The sequence below is a fragment of the Labeo rohita genome, chromosome 8 (genome assembly GCF_022985175.1).
Source record: "Labeo rohita strain BAU-BD-2019 chromosome 8, IGBB_LRoh.1.0, whole genome shotgun sequence".
Lineage (NCBI taxonomy): Eukaryota > Metazoa > Chordata > Actinopteri > Cypriniformes > Cyprinidae > Labeo > Labeo rohita.
Genome location: NC_066876.1, coordinates 27121342 through 27137456, shown reverse-complemented (window position 1 = coordinate 27137456; position 16115 = coordinate 27121342). Strand labels below are relative to the sequence as shown.

The 16115-nt window shown below is 34.8% G+C and overlaps 1 protein-coding gene across 2 annotated transcripts; it reads right to left on the bottom strand.

Annotated features, from left to right (window-relative positions):
* Positions 1 to 35: 35 nt before the first annotated feature.
* def6a (DEF6 guanine nucleotide exchange factor a) lies at positions 36 to 14407 on the bottom strand. 2 transcript variants are annotated; one of them, XM_051116738.1, is made up of 11 exons: positions 14237 to 14406; positions 10157 to 10297; positions 8858 to 9037; positions 6685 to 6912; positions 5116 to 5262; positions 4763 to 4871; positions 3891 to 4189; positions 2082 to 2248; positions 1149 to 1347; positions 866 to 956; positions 36 to 499 (listed from the first exon to the last, which is right to left on the bottom strand). In XM_051116738.1, exons 1-11 carry the CDS (start codon positions 14330 to 14332, stop codon positions 315 to 317), a joined length of 1842 nt encoding a protein of 613 aa, XP_050972695.1. In that variant the 5' UTR covers positions 14333 to 14406; the 3' UTR covers positions 36 to 314. The 2 variants fall into 2 exon arrangements, with proteins under 2 accessions (XP_050972695.1, XP_050972696.1); XM_051116739.1 differs by having other exon boundaries at positions 371 to 499; positions 847 to 956; positions 14237 to 14407.
* Positions 14408 to 16115: the final 1708 nt, after the last annotated feature.

Sequence of the window (16115 nt, the reverse complement as noted above, 5' to 3'; positions counted from 1 at the left end):
CACATCCTTTTTTAAATTTACCACAATCAAACATCTTGAAAAATGGCTAATATTTATTCAGTGTACATTTTAGACTACATAAGGTTTTGGAGTCAATCTGATATTTAACAACTACAGTACAACACTTTTTTAAACATTGGGATGAAGTGTACAAAAACATTGCTGTTTAACAAGCTATTAACAAACATTGACAATATTAAAAAGCATCCTTTTTTAACGGCATTAGGTCTTGGCACCTTGCAGAAAACAACTATCTTTCACTCAAATCAGTCTTAACATTGAGAAAAATGGATTTTATTTTTCTTCCGAGGTTGTTAAGGTATTTCCATGTCTCCGTTTGTAGACAAACGCTTGTCAGATTCACACCCTCCTCTGCTTTCCACGTTCTCTTTGCTTTCCTCATCCTGCTCATCTGATTTCTGCCTCAAACGCAGTCCTGGATCCTTCTGCGAAGGGATGCGAAAGCTGGAAAAAGATCCACCTCCTGAGGGCCGTTTTTCTAGACGATGACACAAATGCAAAGCGACAAAATATAGGGAAGTTAGAGGTTTTTTTGATTGTGAAAGTAAAGCAAGGGTGAATTATGTTAAAGGAGCTGTCTTAAGGGAATGAGGTTATCAGCATTTTTTTCTTTGAAACCACAGCGAATAAAAAAGAGCAGTGCAGACCTAGATTGCATGTCACTTAGTCTTTGCATTAACCTCCCACTCAACATATGTTGAAATGCCAAGTTAAACCAAAGATCCTGGTTCAGAGATCAGCCAATTCAAACCATGATGCATAAAAGCTAGTCTTAAAGGGTAAAAAGTGTGAACTAATATGTGTTTTGTGTTTTAACACATTTACCATGTTTCAGTATGCATACCTCCTGGTCCAATCGGATGCATTAATCTATTCATCTGAACGTTCCAGTGTTTAACATTGGTGCTGGCCTGACGAAGCTTCCTCTGAGCAGCCTGTCAGAACAAAACAGATTTAGCTAATGTCAGTCTCTTCAGTGTCACATGATCCTTCTGAAATCATTCTAAAATCCTGGTTTTTGCTAGTGTGGGTCTTGCATTAATGGTAATGTAGGTTTTGCATTAACAACTCATCAAAACTGAAAACCATACAACCAAAACGAATCAAAACACCGTAGAAAAACTCACCACCACATCCTGGTCCACTCGGTGCCGATTGGCTCTGACCTCCTCCAGCTGCTTTTGTGCCTCCTCTAGAGATCGAGACTTACTTTCCATTTCCTGTTTGAGCTCTTGTTTCTCCCGCTGGGCACGCTGGATATATTCCTCCTGCTCCTCACGGAGAGACATTAGGGCCTTCATCTTCTCCTCTTCCTCAGCCAGTAGCCTATAGCAATTAAGCAGTGAGCGGTCAAGCACAACGCAGGTTAAAATAGCACTGTGTGTTCAAATAATGCATGTTTTATTAGTATAATAATTTGATTAAAATGTTTATTTGAGAATGATCCAGAGAGCATTTTGTGTTTCACTGGATGAAAGAACATTTGATATGCCACAACTTTACTTTTTCATTTCATTATCATTGTTTTCATTTCATCATTCATTGTTACATTAGTCACATTATATTCAGGGTGGTCTCAGATTTAATTTGCACTTTATATTTAAACAGTATTTTTTTGTTTATAGTGGCATCTTGCATATATGTATTGTATAGTGAATAGATTTGTAACAGAAGTAAAGTCATACTGTATTTGCTGAATTAGCTACAGGATTTGCATAATACTCATTATTCCTTATGTATATATTTATTTCTCTGGCCAAACATTTATGTTAAAGTAGCCCATTACTTCCTCTAGCAACTTCCTCTCGATTAATTCCTGCATAACCTCTTGCAGTTTTACAGGGGAGAGCTTTTAAAACATTATATTTCCTCCCTAAATAGTACTGAGTTTCAGCATCTTGTTTTGTGAGACACAACCCAGCACATTTAATAGAATATGCAAAGAGGGCACCAAAGAGTCTGCAGATGTGCCACTGAAAGCACTGTTAAAACGTCAGTGTGTTTGTGAAACTGAGCATGGCTGCATTGCTCAACAGTGTTTTTGTGCTGCTGCTGCTCACCGAGCCTGTGCGTAGCGGAAGGCCTCTTCGTCCTGCCTGGCTTTGATTTCCTGTTGTAACGCCTCCTCTAGCCGCTGCTGCATGGCCTCCAGTTCTTTGATTCGTGTTCTTTGTCTCTCAGCCTCAGCCTCCTTCAGTGCCATCTCAGCCTGCATGCTTGCACGTGCCTGCACACAACCAAACAATGGTCAGATAAACCTCATAATGACTTCTTTATCAATCTGTCAGAAATGAATTCAGAATCATTTTAAATTCCAAATTAGTTACTGAGTTTAAACTGAATTCAAATTGAGGTAGCAAACTGAAATTCAAATAATAATAATTAATAAAAAATTAATAATTTTTTTTAAATTAATAAAAAAATTCAAATAATATTAAATAAATAAATATATATATATTTTTAAACGAACAAAAGAATGACAGACCGATAGATAGATAGATAGATAGATAGATAGATAGATAGATAGATAGATAGATAGATAGAACGTTAGAACGATAGATAGATAGATGATGAATGGATGGATGGATGAACAAATGACAGATGAATAAACAAAAAAATGGATAGATGAGCAAACGATAGATGGGTAGATAAAAAGATAGACGAATGAACGAACAAAGGAGCGATAGATAAGTAGACAAATGAACGAACGATACGTAGGTAGATGAAAGAATGAACAAACGATAGACGAATGAATGATAGATGGAGAGATGAATGATAGATGAAGAGAAACGCATAAATGATAGAGAGATGAATGAACATCTGATAGACGAATGAACGAATTATAGGTAGATGGATAAACGAGAGAATGAACGACAGACAGATAGATAGATGAATGAACAAACGAAAGATAGATGACAGATATATAGATAGATAGACACTAATAGATGAACAAACAAACAATAAATAGAAAGATAGATGAACAAACCACAGAGATATAGATAGATGAACGAACAAATGATAGACGAACGAACGATAGATGAATGAACGAAACATGATAGATAAACAATAGATAGATGGATAGATAGATATAGATAGATGAATGAACAAACGAAAGATAGATTTCGAACAAACTAAACAAACGATACATAGATGAAGGAATGACAGATATAAGGATAGATAGACATAGATAGCTAGATGAACAAACAAACCATAAATAGATAGATAGATGATAGAACGAACGACAGATGAACGAACAAAACGCGATAAATAAATGAAGGAACGACAGATAGATAGATGGATAGATAGATGAACAAACCATCGATAGAGATAGATAGATAGATAGATAGATAGATAGATAGATAGATAGATAGATAGATAGATAAATGAATGATTGAACAAACGAAAGACAAACCAATGACAGACGAACGAACGATGGACGAATTAATGAACAGAACGAACAAAATGACAGATAGATAGATGATAGATGAACAAACCATCGATAGAGAGATAGATAGATATAGATAGACAAATGATCGAACAAACGAAAGACAAACGAATGACAGAAGAACAAACAATAGATGAATGAATGAGCAGAACGAATAAAATGATAGATAGACAAATGATCAAACAAACACAAGACAAACGAATGATAGAGGAATGAATGAACAGAACAAACAAAATGACAGATAGATAGATAGATAGATAGATAGATAGATAGATAGATAGATAGATAGACGAATGATTGAACCAAGGAAAGACAAACGAATGATAGACGAATGTACTATAGACGAATGAATAAACAGAACAAACAAAATGATAGATAGATAGATAGATAGGTAGATAGATAGATAGATAGATAGATAAATAACCTCTTCAGCCTCCTTGAGCTGGATCTCCAGGGCCTTCTGGAGCTGTTCGTGTTGCTGTCTTCTGCGGAGTTCGTCCTGCTCCAGCAGCGCCTGCGCCTGCCTCTGCGCTTCCTTGAGCAGCTCCAGCTCTCCCATCTTCCGCTCCCGCTCCTCCTGCAGGGCCCGTAAGCGCTGAAGCTCTTGCTCCTTAGCCTCCCGTCTCTTCTCTCTCTGCTCCCGCTGCTCACGCCGTTTCAGCTTTAGGTCCTTATGAAGTGAAGTTTTACCCTCCACATGCAGCCGGATGGCTGTTTGGATAGCTGGTGTAAAAATAAAGTAATACAATAAATGCAAAATTGCACTTTTTTTTGGAAAAATAAATTAATTGGCGTCAAGGTGTTCAAAGATGTTTTTAGGATTTTGCTACGCAGTTGCTCTAGTGTTGTGGGTGGTTTCTTAAAAAAAAAACAAAAAAAAAACAAGGCCCACCTTCAAGTCTCTATGACAATTTAGGCTCAAGTTTATGGGATTTTTTTCTCACCCCTTTTTTTCACTAGGTAAAAGTTACCTAGGTAAGTTCAAACATTTCCCTGTGCAGTTTCATTTTATAAAGTGTCACCCAGTGAGTAAAAAGTCAACCATTGAAATGTCAGAGGTTTCCACTAACAAAGGAGTTTCTAAACCACAGTGACAGGGATGCATTATTTAAAAAAAAAAGTTTAAAGGTTACATAACAACAATGGCCGATTGTAAAATGTAAAGAAAAGTGGTCTAATGAACAAGGTGTCTCTTGAAGAAAGGGAAACTAGACAGGGAAATAAACATCTTCAAACTCCCCTTACAATTTACACAGCCACATTACCAAACAGAGTACCTGAGCAATGCTTACAGACCTGTAGTCCACTCCTGCCTCTGTTTGGTGTCAGACGCGCTGAGTTCATAGGTCTTGGTGAGCGTCTTCAGACAGAACATACACCTCTTCCCATCTCTGTCAGGAAGAACCTTATATACAGAGCAGAGAAACATTTCACACATGGCTCTGTTCATCACAGAAGCGTATTTTCACTTTGTATTGCGTGTTAACTGACAGCGAGGGGAAGCATAACCTAATGACCACTTACAATGCTGACAAGTTCCTGTGACACATATGCATTTATGAGGTGGTGCTGATACTACACCACTATAGAATTATACCAGCTCTACTTCTAACAACAACACATGCAAACCACAAACACTTGAGCCCTACCTCGACACAGCAATTTCCATCTAGTTGAATGTTGCCTTTGCGGTCTTTGCGGTCCTCGCTTGTGAAGTAAATTAAAGTGCTGGGTCTCAAGGTGAACCAACGCTCAGTCCAGTTTCTCCTCAACTGACCTTTCTTCCATAGATATCCCTATCCCAAGAAGCAATTTTTAAAAAATAAATAACTAAAATATACCCACAAACATAATTGCACTCAATACATACTTGTGTCACATTAGAAGGTTAACATGTTTAACAGGGTCTCAGGAAATGGTGCCGTTTGCGTTTAGGGTGTCTAAATGACGTACTGCTGATATTTTAAACGGATACAGAATGTAATCACATTATTTAACAGATTTACCTTTGTTTAGTGTGTAATGCCAAAGCACTTTTAAAGTGCAACCTTTATGTTTTGTGTATTATTTTTTATTTTAAATGTAGTTTTTTTATTGAAACTGTCAAAAATTACTGTTCATCGTAATTATATTAAATCACAACATTGTTAAAAACAAACGGTTTCAAATGCTGTTATTTAGAAATTTCCAACATTAATAATTAAAAAGTTTCCTGAGCAGCAAATCAGTATATTAGAAGGGTCATGTGACTATGGAAGCCCATTTCCACCACTGAATAAATTAAAAAGTAATTGCGGCTTTATAATCTCACAATTCTGACTTATTCCTTGCAAATGCAAGTTTACATCTGGCAATTTTGAACTTCCAAAATGCAGTTTAAATGTGGCTTCAAACGATCCCAAATGCGGTTGTAAATGATCCCAGCCGAGGAAGAAGGGTCTTATCTAGTGAAACGAGTTATTTTCATTTAAAAATACTATTTAAATACTTTTTAATCTCAAATGCTCCTCTTGTCTCGTTCTCCCTGAACTCTCCCTGAATTCTGGCTCAAGACAGTTAAGGTATGTTGAAAAACTCTGATCGTATTTTCTCCCTTAACGTCAAAAATCATTTTAAAATCATCCTACATCGCTGCAGAAGTACCGACACAGTCTTTGCAAAGTGAACATGCAAAGAATGTAAGAGTAAGGCAGAGTAAGACAAGACAAGCATTCGAGGTTAAAAAGTATATAAATTGTGTTATTTTTATGAAAATAAGCATCATTTCGCTAGATAAGACCCTTCTTTCTCAGCTGGGATCGTTTACAACCGCATTTGGGATCGTTTGAAGCCGCATTTAAACTGCATTTTGGAAGTTCAAAATGGGGCACCATATCGGTCCATTATGTGAAGAAAAATGCGGAAATGTTTTCCTCAAAAACAGAATTTCTTTACGAATGAAGAAAGAACGACATGAACATCTTGGATGACAAGGGGGTGAACACATTACATGTGAATCTTTGTTTTGGAAGTGGACGTCTCCTTTAAGTCACAATTGAAATATAAACTGCAAGATATAAACTTTTGGTATTTTGCAAAGCTGTAAGTACACATTGGGGTAATAGTTTAGGAATCAACCATAGTCGTAAGATTTAAAGAACAAATCGCCCAGAAAATGACACTACAACATAACATATGATTATTAAATAAATACTAATATAAATAGATAAAGCTACTACCTCTTTTAACACATCACCCACAATTTCCCGGTACACTTCCTCTATTGCCATACTAATGGTTTCTTTGGCAATGCCCCTCGTCAATTTCCCAGAATTCATCATCTGCAGAAAGGCCCATACAGTGAAGCCATTCTGCTGAACAGAATCTTGAGAAATGAAGTCTTCCAATTCCACACAGTTTAGCTCGACGCTCATGGCCATGCATATCTTCTTCAGCAAATATTCAACCTGTGAAAAAAGGTTTTTCATGTAAGATTGTGTGCAGATAAGAGCAGCCATTTGACGCAGCTCCTGGGCATTTACCAACCAGCTTTAAAATACTCATTCAAACAGCGCTTGTTTATTTTAATACTGCAAGTATTATAATTGCTTTATAGTTATGAAGCACCAAGATTTATGTTTGTGCTTCATTGTTTCTTTCTTCTCTTCTGTGAAACTGTCACGATTACATTTTACCAACAGTTGCAAAACGGGACACAGGAAATCAACCAAGCTGCAAGACAAGAAACGGCACAAGTGCGTTGGGAAAACAGACACATTTAGCAAAGACAAATAAAAGAGAGACATTCAAATTTTCTGATTAGTGATATGCATTGCTAAGAACATTATTTAAAAAATGATATTGTTTTAACCATGTAAATAAAGTTACCAAAAATGATATCTAAAATGTAAAGGCTTAACTATACTGTTTTATCAGTCGAATCTGCTCTAACATCTTCCCAGTGACAGCTACATCACTCTTGTATCCTGGTAAAATCTATTTAAAGAAAGCAAACAACTTCTACTATGAAGCATATATGGACATTTGTAAGCATTGTGCCATTCACAATGAACAGCAGACAGGGTAGTGACGAACATGACATACAGATGAAGTCAAAAGTTTACATACACCTTGCAGAATCTGCAAAACGTTCATTATTTTACCAAAATAAGAGCGATCATACAAAATGCATGTTATTTTTTATTTAGTACAGACCTGAATAAGATATTTCACATAGTCCACAAGAGAAAATAATAGCTGAATTTATAAAAATGGCCCCATTCAATGGTTTACATACACTTTATTTTTAATACTGTGTTGTTACCTGAATGATCCACAGCTGTGTTTTTTTGTTTAGTGATAGTTGTTCATGAGTCCCTTGTTTGTCCTGAACAGTTAAACTGACCGCTGTTCTTCAGAAAAATCCTTCAGGTCCTACAAATTTGTTGGTTTTTCAGCATTTTTGTGCATTTGAACCCTTCGAACAATGACTGCATGATTTTGAGATCCATCTTTTCACACTGAGGATAACTGAGGGACTCATATGCAACTCACTGATGCTTCAGAAGGAAAAACGATGCATTAAGAGCCAGGAGTGTAAACTTTTGAAAGGAATAAAGAATGTACATTTTTCTTATTTTGCCTAAATATAATATTTATTTCATTTAATACTGCCTTTTAGACGTTACAGAAGATGCTTACATATTTCCCAGAAGACAAAATAAGTTAAATTTACCATGATCTTCAAATTAAAAAAAGTTCACCCCCCGGACTTCCTAACGCATTGTGTTAAAATAATTGACATTTTGCAGATTCTGCAAGGTGTATGTAAACTTTTGACTTTAACTGTAGGCTACTAGCAGATTTGGTCCTATGATTATGTCAGAAACTGAAAAAAAACTGCAAGGCTTTTAATGATAAACAGTTTCGGCTGAAGAAAAAAAAAAAAAAAAAAAAAAAAAAAAAAAAACAGGGTATAGCCAACGGTGGTCCTGTGGTTAGCAACAGGTTTACAATGTCTGATGTGATTTTTACCCAAGTTTTCAGCACTGAGTCAAGAGACAGATAAAGGTACAAAACATATTCAACTTTTAAAGAGTGATATAAAGGCCCTAAAAGTATTTAAGGCATATGTGTGAATCACACTTAAAAATGTGTTAATGTCAAAGCATTAAACAAAATTTAAAACTAACTGGTCTCATTTCAGTAGATGTTTGGCATCAGTTCCAGTCAGAATAACCACGTTGATCACATTAACTATTAACAAGAACCAATAACAATTTTAAGTGTGGCTTAAGCGTCAAATAATATTTAGGGCCTTCCAGGTAAAGAAACTTCTAGTACTCATAGGAAAACGATGTCCTGTAGGCTTCTAAAAATGGATCTAAATGACAAATAATGCATGAATCTCACCTCATCAGGGATCATGACCAGGGGATATCTGTCCTCCGAGAGAAATATGAACAGGCACCAAAGCCGGAAGGCATCTTTTCCAGGTAAAACAGACTTTCCCTCTGGTCGATAGTTCTTCTTGGCTGTAAGAGTCCAGCAGAGCTCATCCACATTTTCTTTGACAAACGTGCCTTCCACCACCTTACAGAGAGGAGACAAACACTCGGTCAAAAACTGGCTACATGATCAAGAAATGCAATGTTAATGATAAATGTGATCCTGGAACACAATACCAGTCATAAGGGTTAGTTCTTTGAACTTGAGATTTATACATCATCTGAAAGCTGAATAAATAAGCTTTTCACTGATGTATGGTTTTGGCCGAGATACAACTATCTGAAAATCTGAAATCTGAGGGTGCAAAAAAAAATAAAAAGAAAAAGAAATTGAGGAAATCGTCTTTAAAGTTGTCCAAATGAAGTTTTTAGCAATGCATATTACTAAACCAAAATTATGTTTAGACGTATTTATAGTAGAAAATTTACAAAATATCTTCATGGAATATGATGTTTACTTAATATCTTAATAATTTTTGACTATCGTATTTTTGGCTATTGCTATAAATATACCTGTGCTACTTACGAATGGGTTTGTGGTCCAGGGTCACAAATATTAGCATGAAATGTTAATGTTGATAAGGTTTCCTTATTAAAATAGTTTTACAGAAGGTACAAATAGTAAAATGGGTTTAAACGATGTGCACTCAAGCTGACTAGCAGATATACATGCAGAAAAAACATTTTCTTACAAAGGATTATATGTGACCCTGGACCACAAAACCAGTCATAAGAATCAATATTTTGAAATTGAGATTTATATGTCATCTGAAAGCTGAATAAATAAGCTTTCCATTGATGTATGGTTTGTTATAGTACAGGACAATATTTGGTTGAGATACAGCTATCTGATAATCTGGAATCTGAGGGTGCAAAAAAAAAAAAATTAAAAATACTGATAAAATTGCCTTTAAAGTTGTCCAAATGAAGTTCTTAGCAATGCATATCACTAATCAGAAATTAAGTTAGGATATATTTAAGGTAGGAAATTTACTAAATGTCTTCATGGAACATACTTAATATCCTAATGAATTTTGGCATAAAAGAAGAATTGATCATTCTGACCTATACAACGTATTTTTTTGCTATTGCTACAAATATACCCATGCTACTTAAGACTGTTTTGTGATCCAGGGTCACATATATAAAGCCTGTGTCTTAAAACAAACTGCATACTAAGGTTGAAGAGAATAAGGCTGTGTACCTTGTCCAGGATGTATTTGTTGAGGTAGGGCATGTATCCCTGGCTGGACACTGGACCGTCATCATCATCTCTAAAGTGTTCCTCGAGAGCCGCTGGGTCGTGTGGGATACACAGAACCGTGTAAAGATTATGAGACAAGACCTGCAGAGCAATAGCACAGATCTTAAACAACATTATATTGTTGGAACATCATATAATACTCATATATAACCACACCTTTAACATTTCTCACATTATCAGTTGATTCGGTATAGTTTAGAGTAGAAGTAGTATAATTTTATTTAATGCCATGTCAGCATCTTAGGCTATGTTCATGGCAAAAACAATAAAAATCAGCAAACAAACAAACAAGTTATATTACACAAGATTTTTTTACATTAACATATGAGAAAAATTCAAAAACTTTTTCTGGCAAAAAATGCTAAGCTCTTTAAGTTTGTTCCACTATTGTTTACAAAATGGTAATAAAATATGATAGGAACTCAGAGTTAAACTGTGTCAGAACAAATTCATCTTGATAATGTTAGATAACTGATACAAAGGCATGTAATAAATTACAATCAACCAACAACTGTTAGTATGCCAATATTTACACAACTATCAATATTTTGTTGACCAATTACCACACAATGCTTAATTTTGTTCAGTCTGTGGTGTAAAAAGGTTGAATTAGCAATTAAAGAAAAAACACTTAAGCAAAACATGGTCAGGTCAAAGAGTCTGAATAATTTTTGGTTCCAAATTTTTTTACTGATAGTCCACTTTACAAAGAATTTTTGGGTATAATTTGTCACAGTTTACTTTATTTTGCTATTCTCACTTACATAAATAAACTATAGTATCCTGCACCCACTAGCAAAAAAAAAAAAAAAAAACAAAAAAAAAAAAAAAAAAACCTATTACATGGGAATTTATTGATTTTTTTCACAAAAGAAATATTTTGATTCCTTTTATTTTCCATGAAGGATTAGTTCATCCAGAAATGAAAATTAGCTGAAAACTGACTCACCCTCAGGCCATCCATGATGTAGATGAATTTGTTTCTTCACAGAAACAGATTTGGAGAAATTTAGCAATGCATTATTTAATCACCAAAGGATCCTCTACAGTGAATGGGTGCCGTCAGAATGAGAGTCTAAAAAGCTGATTAAAACATCACAATAATTCACAAGTAATCCACATCACTCCAGTCCATCAATTAGTGGCTTGTGAAGTGAAAAGCTACATGTTTGTAGGTGTTTTAACTTCAAACGGACACTTCTGGCCAAAATATGTCCATAATCCATAATAATGCTTCCTCCAGTGAAAAAAAAGTCCATCCCCATTGTCCTCTGATATCAAAATCCACAGATATTTTTGTTTAGAACTGTTTTGTTCCGTCTTTGCTTGTAAACAGTGCTTGATTTGTCCATGCTTCACTCTGGATTGAGACGAAACAACTTTTTCACTACAGTAAACAATATGCACAAAGGACCTGTATTTTAGGTGGGAGCAATAGTTTGAAGTTAAAAACATCTTACTAATGAATTTGTTGCTTACAGTCAGTTTTTCACTTCGAAAGACATTAATTGACTGGGGTCATGTGGATTATTTATGGATTGAGATGTTTTTAATCAGATGTTTGGACTCTCATTCTGACGACACACTTTCACTGCAAAGGATCCGTTGGTGATCAAGTTACATAATGATAAATTTCTCCAAATCTGTTTTGATGAAGAAACAAGCTCATTTACATCTTGGATGACCTGAGCGTGAGAACATTTTCAGCAAATTTTCAGTTCTGTGTGAACCATTTCTTAAAAGGATTAGTTCACTTCCAGAACAACAATTTACAGATAATGCACTCACCCCCTTGTCATCCAAGATGTTCACGTCTTTCTTTCTTCAGTCTCAAGGAAACTATGTTTTCCTCTCCATAAAGTGGACTTCTATGGTGCCTGTGAATTTGAACGTCCAAAATGCAGTTTCAAAGCAGCTTCAAAGGGCTCTGAACGATCCCAGCCGAGGAATAAGGGTCATATCTAATGAAACGATCAGTTATTTTCTAAAAAAAAACATTGAGCGTTTAACCTCAAACGTTTTTTTCCGGTTCAAGACAGTTAGGGTATGTCGAAAAACTCCCATCGCATTTTCTCCTCCAACTTCAAAATCCTAAATCGCTGCAGAAGTACCAACCCAGTGTTTACAATGTGAAGATGCAAAGACAAAAAACAAAAAAAAAAAATTATTTTTTTAAAAACCGTTATGTAGGACGATTTTGAAGTTGGAGGAGAAAAAGAGATGCAGAGTTTTTCTGCATACACTGTACAAAAACAATTTGTTGAGTCAACTTAAAATAATCTGTAACCTGGCTGCCTTAACATTTTCAAAAAAAAAGTTTATTCAACTTGAAATGTTAAATTATACTAAGTGACAACTTAGATATTTGAGTTGAATCCACTTAAAATTAAGGCAGCTGGGTTACTTACCCGTCTGTTAAGTTTAGCAAACACAAATATCTAAGTTGTTACTTAGTACAACTTAACATTTAAAGTTGAATAAACTTATTTTACTTGACTGAACTTAAAATTTTAATGCAGCAGGGTAACAAATTATATTAAGCTGACTCAACAAATTGTGTTTTTTATTTTTTACAGTGTACCCTAACTTAAGGTTAAAAATTTTAATTTAATTTTTTATTTTTTTTAAGACAAGACCCTCGGCTGAGATCGTTTAGAGCCATTTGAAGCTGCATTTAAACTGCATTTTGGAAGTTCAAACTCAGGGACACCATAGAAGTCCACTATATGGAGAACATTCCTGAAATGTTTTCCTCAAGAAACAGTTTCTTTACGACTGAAGAAAGACAGACATGAACATCTTGGATGACATTATCTGTATTTTTTTGTTCTGAAAGTAAACTACTCTACGTTTTCCTCTATTTTGCGGTTCAGAATAGACCTGAAATGGCATATACATATTTCACACATCATAGCAAGCTTAAAAGCAGGCAGACCACAGTGGAGGTCTGCTCTATATATACACAAGTTAATTTGAGCAATCTCCACTCACACAGAGGTTTGATTTAACCCACAATAATGGGATCGAAAGTCACATTTATTTACTTAAAGCAAGATTAACTAAAGCCAGTAACAGAAGAATCAAATAATCTGCTAATAGACTTACAACAATACCAACAGGGCTACATTGCATTACTTCTCTAACTTTGCTCAGCAACTTCTCTAAATGTTTCTTTAAAAACTACAGAGCTGACTGTGTGGACTAGCGATGAGTACACCAAACCATGATGTTACAAAGTACAAAGAGTGTGATCTCACGACACACATCCGGTGACCACCGTTCTCAAAGCTGAAGGTTCAAAGTTGAACAGTTTGAGCCCATTTACAGCTTTAGACCCAAAATGTCCCAGAGTCAAAGATGCCCTGTTTACAGGTGGTCAGCTTGAGATATGAACTGGACTAAACCTAATCATGGGACTGAACTTAAGCAACAATCTGTACATCCATATAAATGAGCCTGAACAAACAGAACACGGTCTATTGTAGTATAATATGCTTTATGAATAAACAATTTTGCTGAACTTTGCAACAAAAAGGAAAAAGAAGCAAACACGAGACTGGAACTCACAGTATAAGATCAGACATAACAACCTTTATAAATGCAGGAAAAAAAAAAGAAAAAGAAGAAGAAGAAGAAGAAGAAGAAGAAAAGAATTCCCATCAAAATAATGTGACTATGAATGAACGGGTCTCTTCAGCCACATAAATGGGCAATTGTAAAAGAACACCTATGACACAGATGTTCAGCAAGTTCACTATAGACCATGTGGCATAATTTGCTCACACAGGAAACACATCGCTAGCAGTTACAGCAAGTGCATTTTATCTTTTAAAGATAATATAAGAATGTAAAAAATAACATGTAATGAGTTGATCACTGATGCTTCTTTCTGATCTTCAGATCGAGGAATATGTTAGAGCATTTTAAGACGTTGTGATCTGAGAGCCGTACGGGACCCCAATTTTCAGCCTCCAACAACGGAAAGTTTTATCATAGTGCATTAATGGATCTGCATCTCACCTTGAGTTGAGACTTGGACACCTTTCCACTCTTCTCCACATCGAGAGCGGTGAAAGCGTACCAAATGGACTTGAGCAGTTCTGAGCGCAAGTCCATGACTGCAGCAATTTTACTCTCCGTTTTTCCTTTTTTCACTGCCTTCTCTTTCTCTCGCTCTGTCGTTCAAGGCCACCCACACCCACAGCAAAAGTGTACATCCTCCAACAGGCAAATCACACCCCCTGCTGGGCCAAAACTCAAAAAGGAATAAAGTTCATTAAATCTTTGATGTGAACTCAAAATAAAAAGCATCAAAGCAAGAATGGGTATATAAAAATACATTCTAAGATCAATGAAGTGTTTCCTCATACTGAAAGTACTCAAGTCATGTTAAACTTGCTTCAGATTTTGGAGCAAAAAAAAAAGTGGTCCGTAAGAACCAAATTAGTTCTTGTCTGTCTATTTATAAGTTATGAAAGAGGAAGCACCCATTTGGCCCGGTGTAGACAAGTAACCTCTTAATAAATAAAAAAAAAAAAAAAAAAAAAAAAAAAAAAAAAAAACGCTTGTGAGAGAGTTAACACAAGCCCCAAATGAAAGCCATTTTGCTACTTCCGAGCTCTACAAACTCAGTCTGAAAATCTGAAGAAAAAAAAAAAATAACAATAAAATATAAAATAAATAAAATAATAAAATAAAGAGCGCGTTAACATAAGCTGCGAATGAAAGCCATTTTGCAACCTGAAAGTATGTGTGGGGAAAAAAATAAATAAATAAATAAATAAAATTCAAAACACAAGCCCAGAATGCAAGCCATTTTGCAACTTTGAGATCTACAAACTCTCAGCCTGATAATCTGTGAAAGAAAAAAAAGAAAAAAAAAAAATATGTATATGTATGTGTGTATATATATATATATATATATATATATATATATTTATATTTATATATATATATATATATAAATAAACTACAAGTTAACACAACCCTAAATGAAGCCATTTTGCAGCTTCTGAGCTCTATAAACTCTCAGCCGGAAAATCTGTGGAAGGGGAGAAAAAAAATAAAAACAATAAATCCAACCTAAACTAAATAATATAATATAATAAAATAAAAAGAGTTAACAAGCCCCGAATGAAAACCATTTTGCAACTTCTGAGCTCTACCAACTCTCAGCCTGAAAATCTGTGGAAGGAAATAAATAAATAAAATAAAAAAAAGTTACAACAGCAACTTCAAAGGTCTACAAGCTTCTCAGCCTATAAACAAATCTGTAAAATAAATAATAAAATAAAATAAAAAGTTAACACAAGCCCCGAATGAAAGCCATTTTGCAATTTCTGAGCTCTACAAACTCTCAGCCTGAAAATCTGTGGAAGAAAAAAAATAAAATAAAATAAAAAGTTAACAAAAACCCTGAATGAAAGCCATTTTGCAACTTCAGAGGTTTATAAGCTCTCAGCCTAAAACAAAAATCTAGGAAAAACAAAACATAAACCAAAGCAAAACAAGAGTTAACACAAGCCCTGAAAGAAAAAGATTTTGCAGCTTCAGAGGTCTACAAACTCTCAACCTGAAAATCTTTTTAATTAAAATAAAATAAATTAAACTTTAAAAAAAAAAAAAAAAAAAAAAAAAAAAAAACATCCTGGTGAATATCATGAAACCAGTGAAGATATTCCCAACCAAAATCAACTGGAGAAATAAACTTAAATTGGATATAATAAATCATATATAAAATGAAACTTATTGAGGACCATTAAAATATATTGCATTTTGACATTTTCATGACAGTTTAACACATTTATTAAAATAAAATAATAAAATATTAGTTGTGAAAGTATTTGCTGTACTGGATTTCATCTATGCAGTTTAAGGGAGAAAAAAAAAAAAAAAAAGT

Excerpts from the sequence above, each read along its gene's own strand:
- def6a (XM_051116738.1), bottom strand. The coding sequence starts at position 14,332 with ATGGACTTGCGCTCAGAACTGCTCAAGTCCATTTGGTACGCTTTCACC. Across the intron at positions 1,348-2,081 it reads TTCCGCTACGCACAGGCTCG|GCTACTGGCTGAGGAAGAGG; the intron begins GTGAGCAGCAGC and ends TAATTGCTATAG. Across the intron at positions 957-1,148 it reads GAGTGGACCAGGATGTGGTG|GCTGCTCAGAGGAAGCTTCG; the intron begins GTGAGTTTTTCT and ends TTGTTCTGACAG.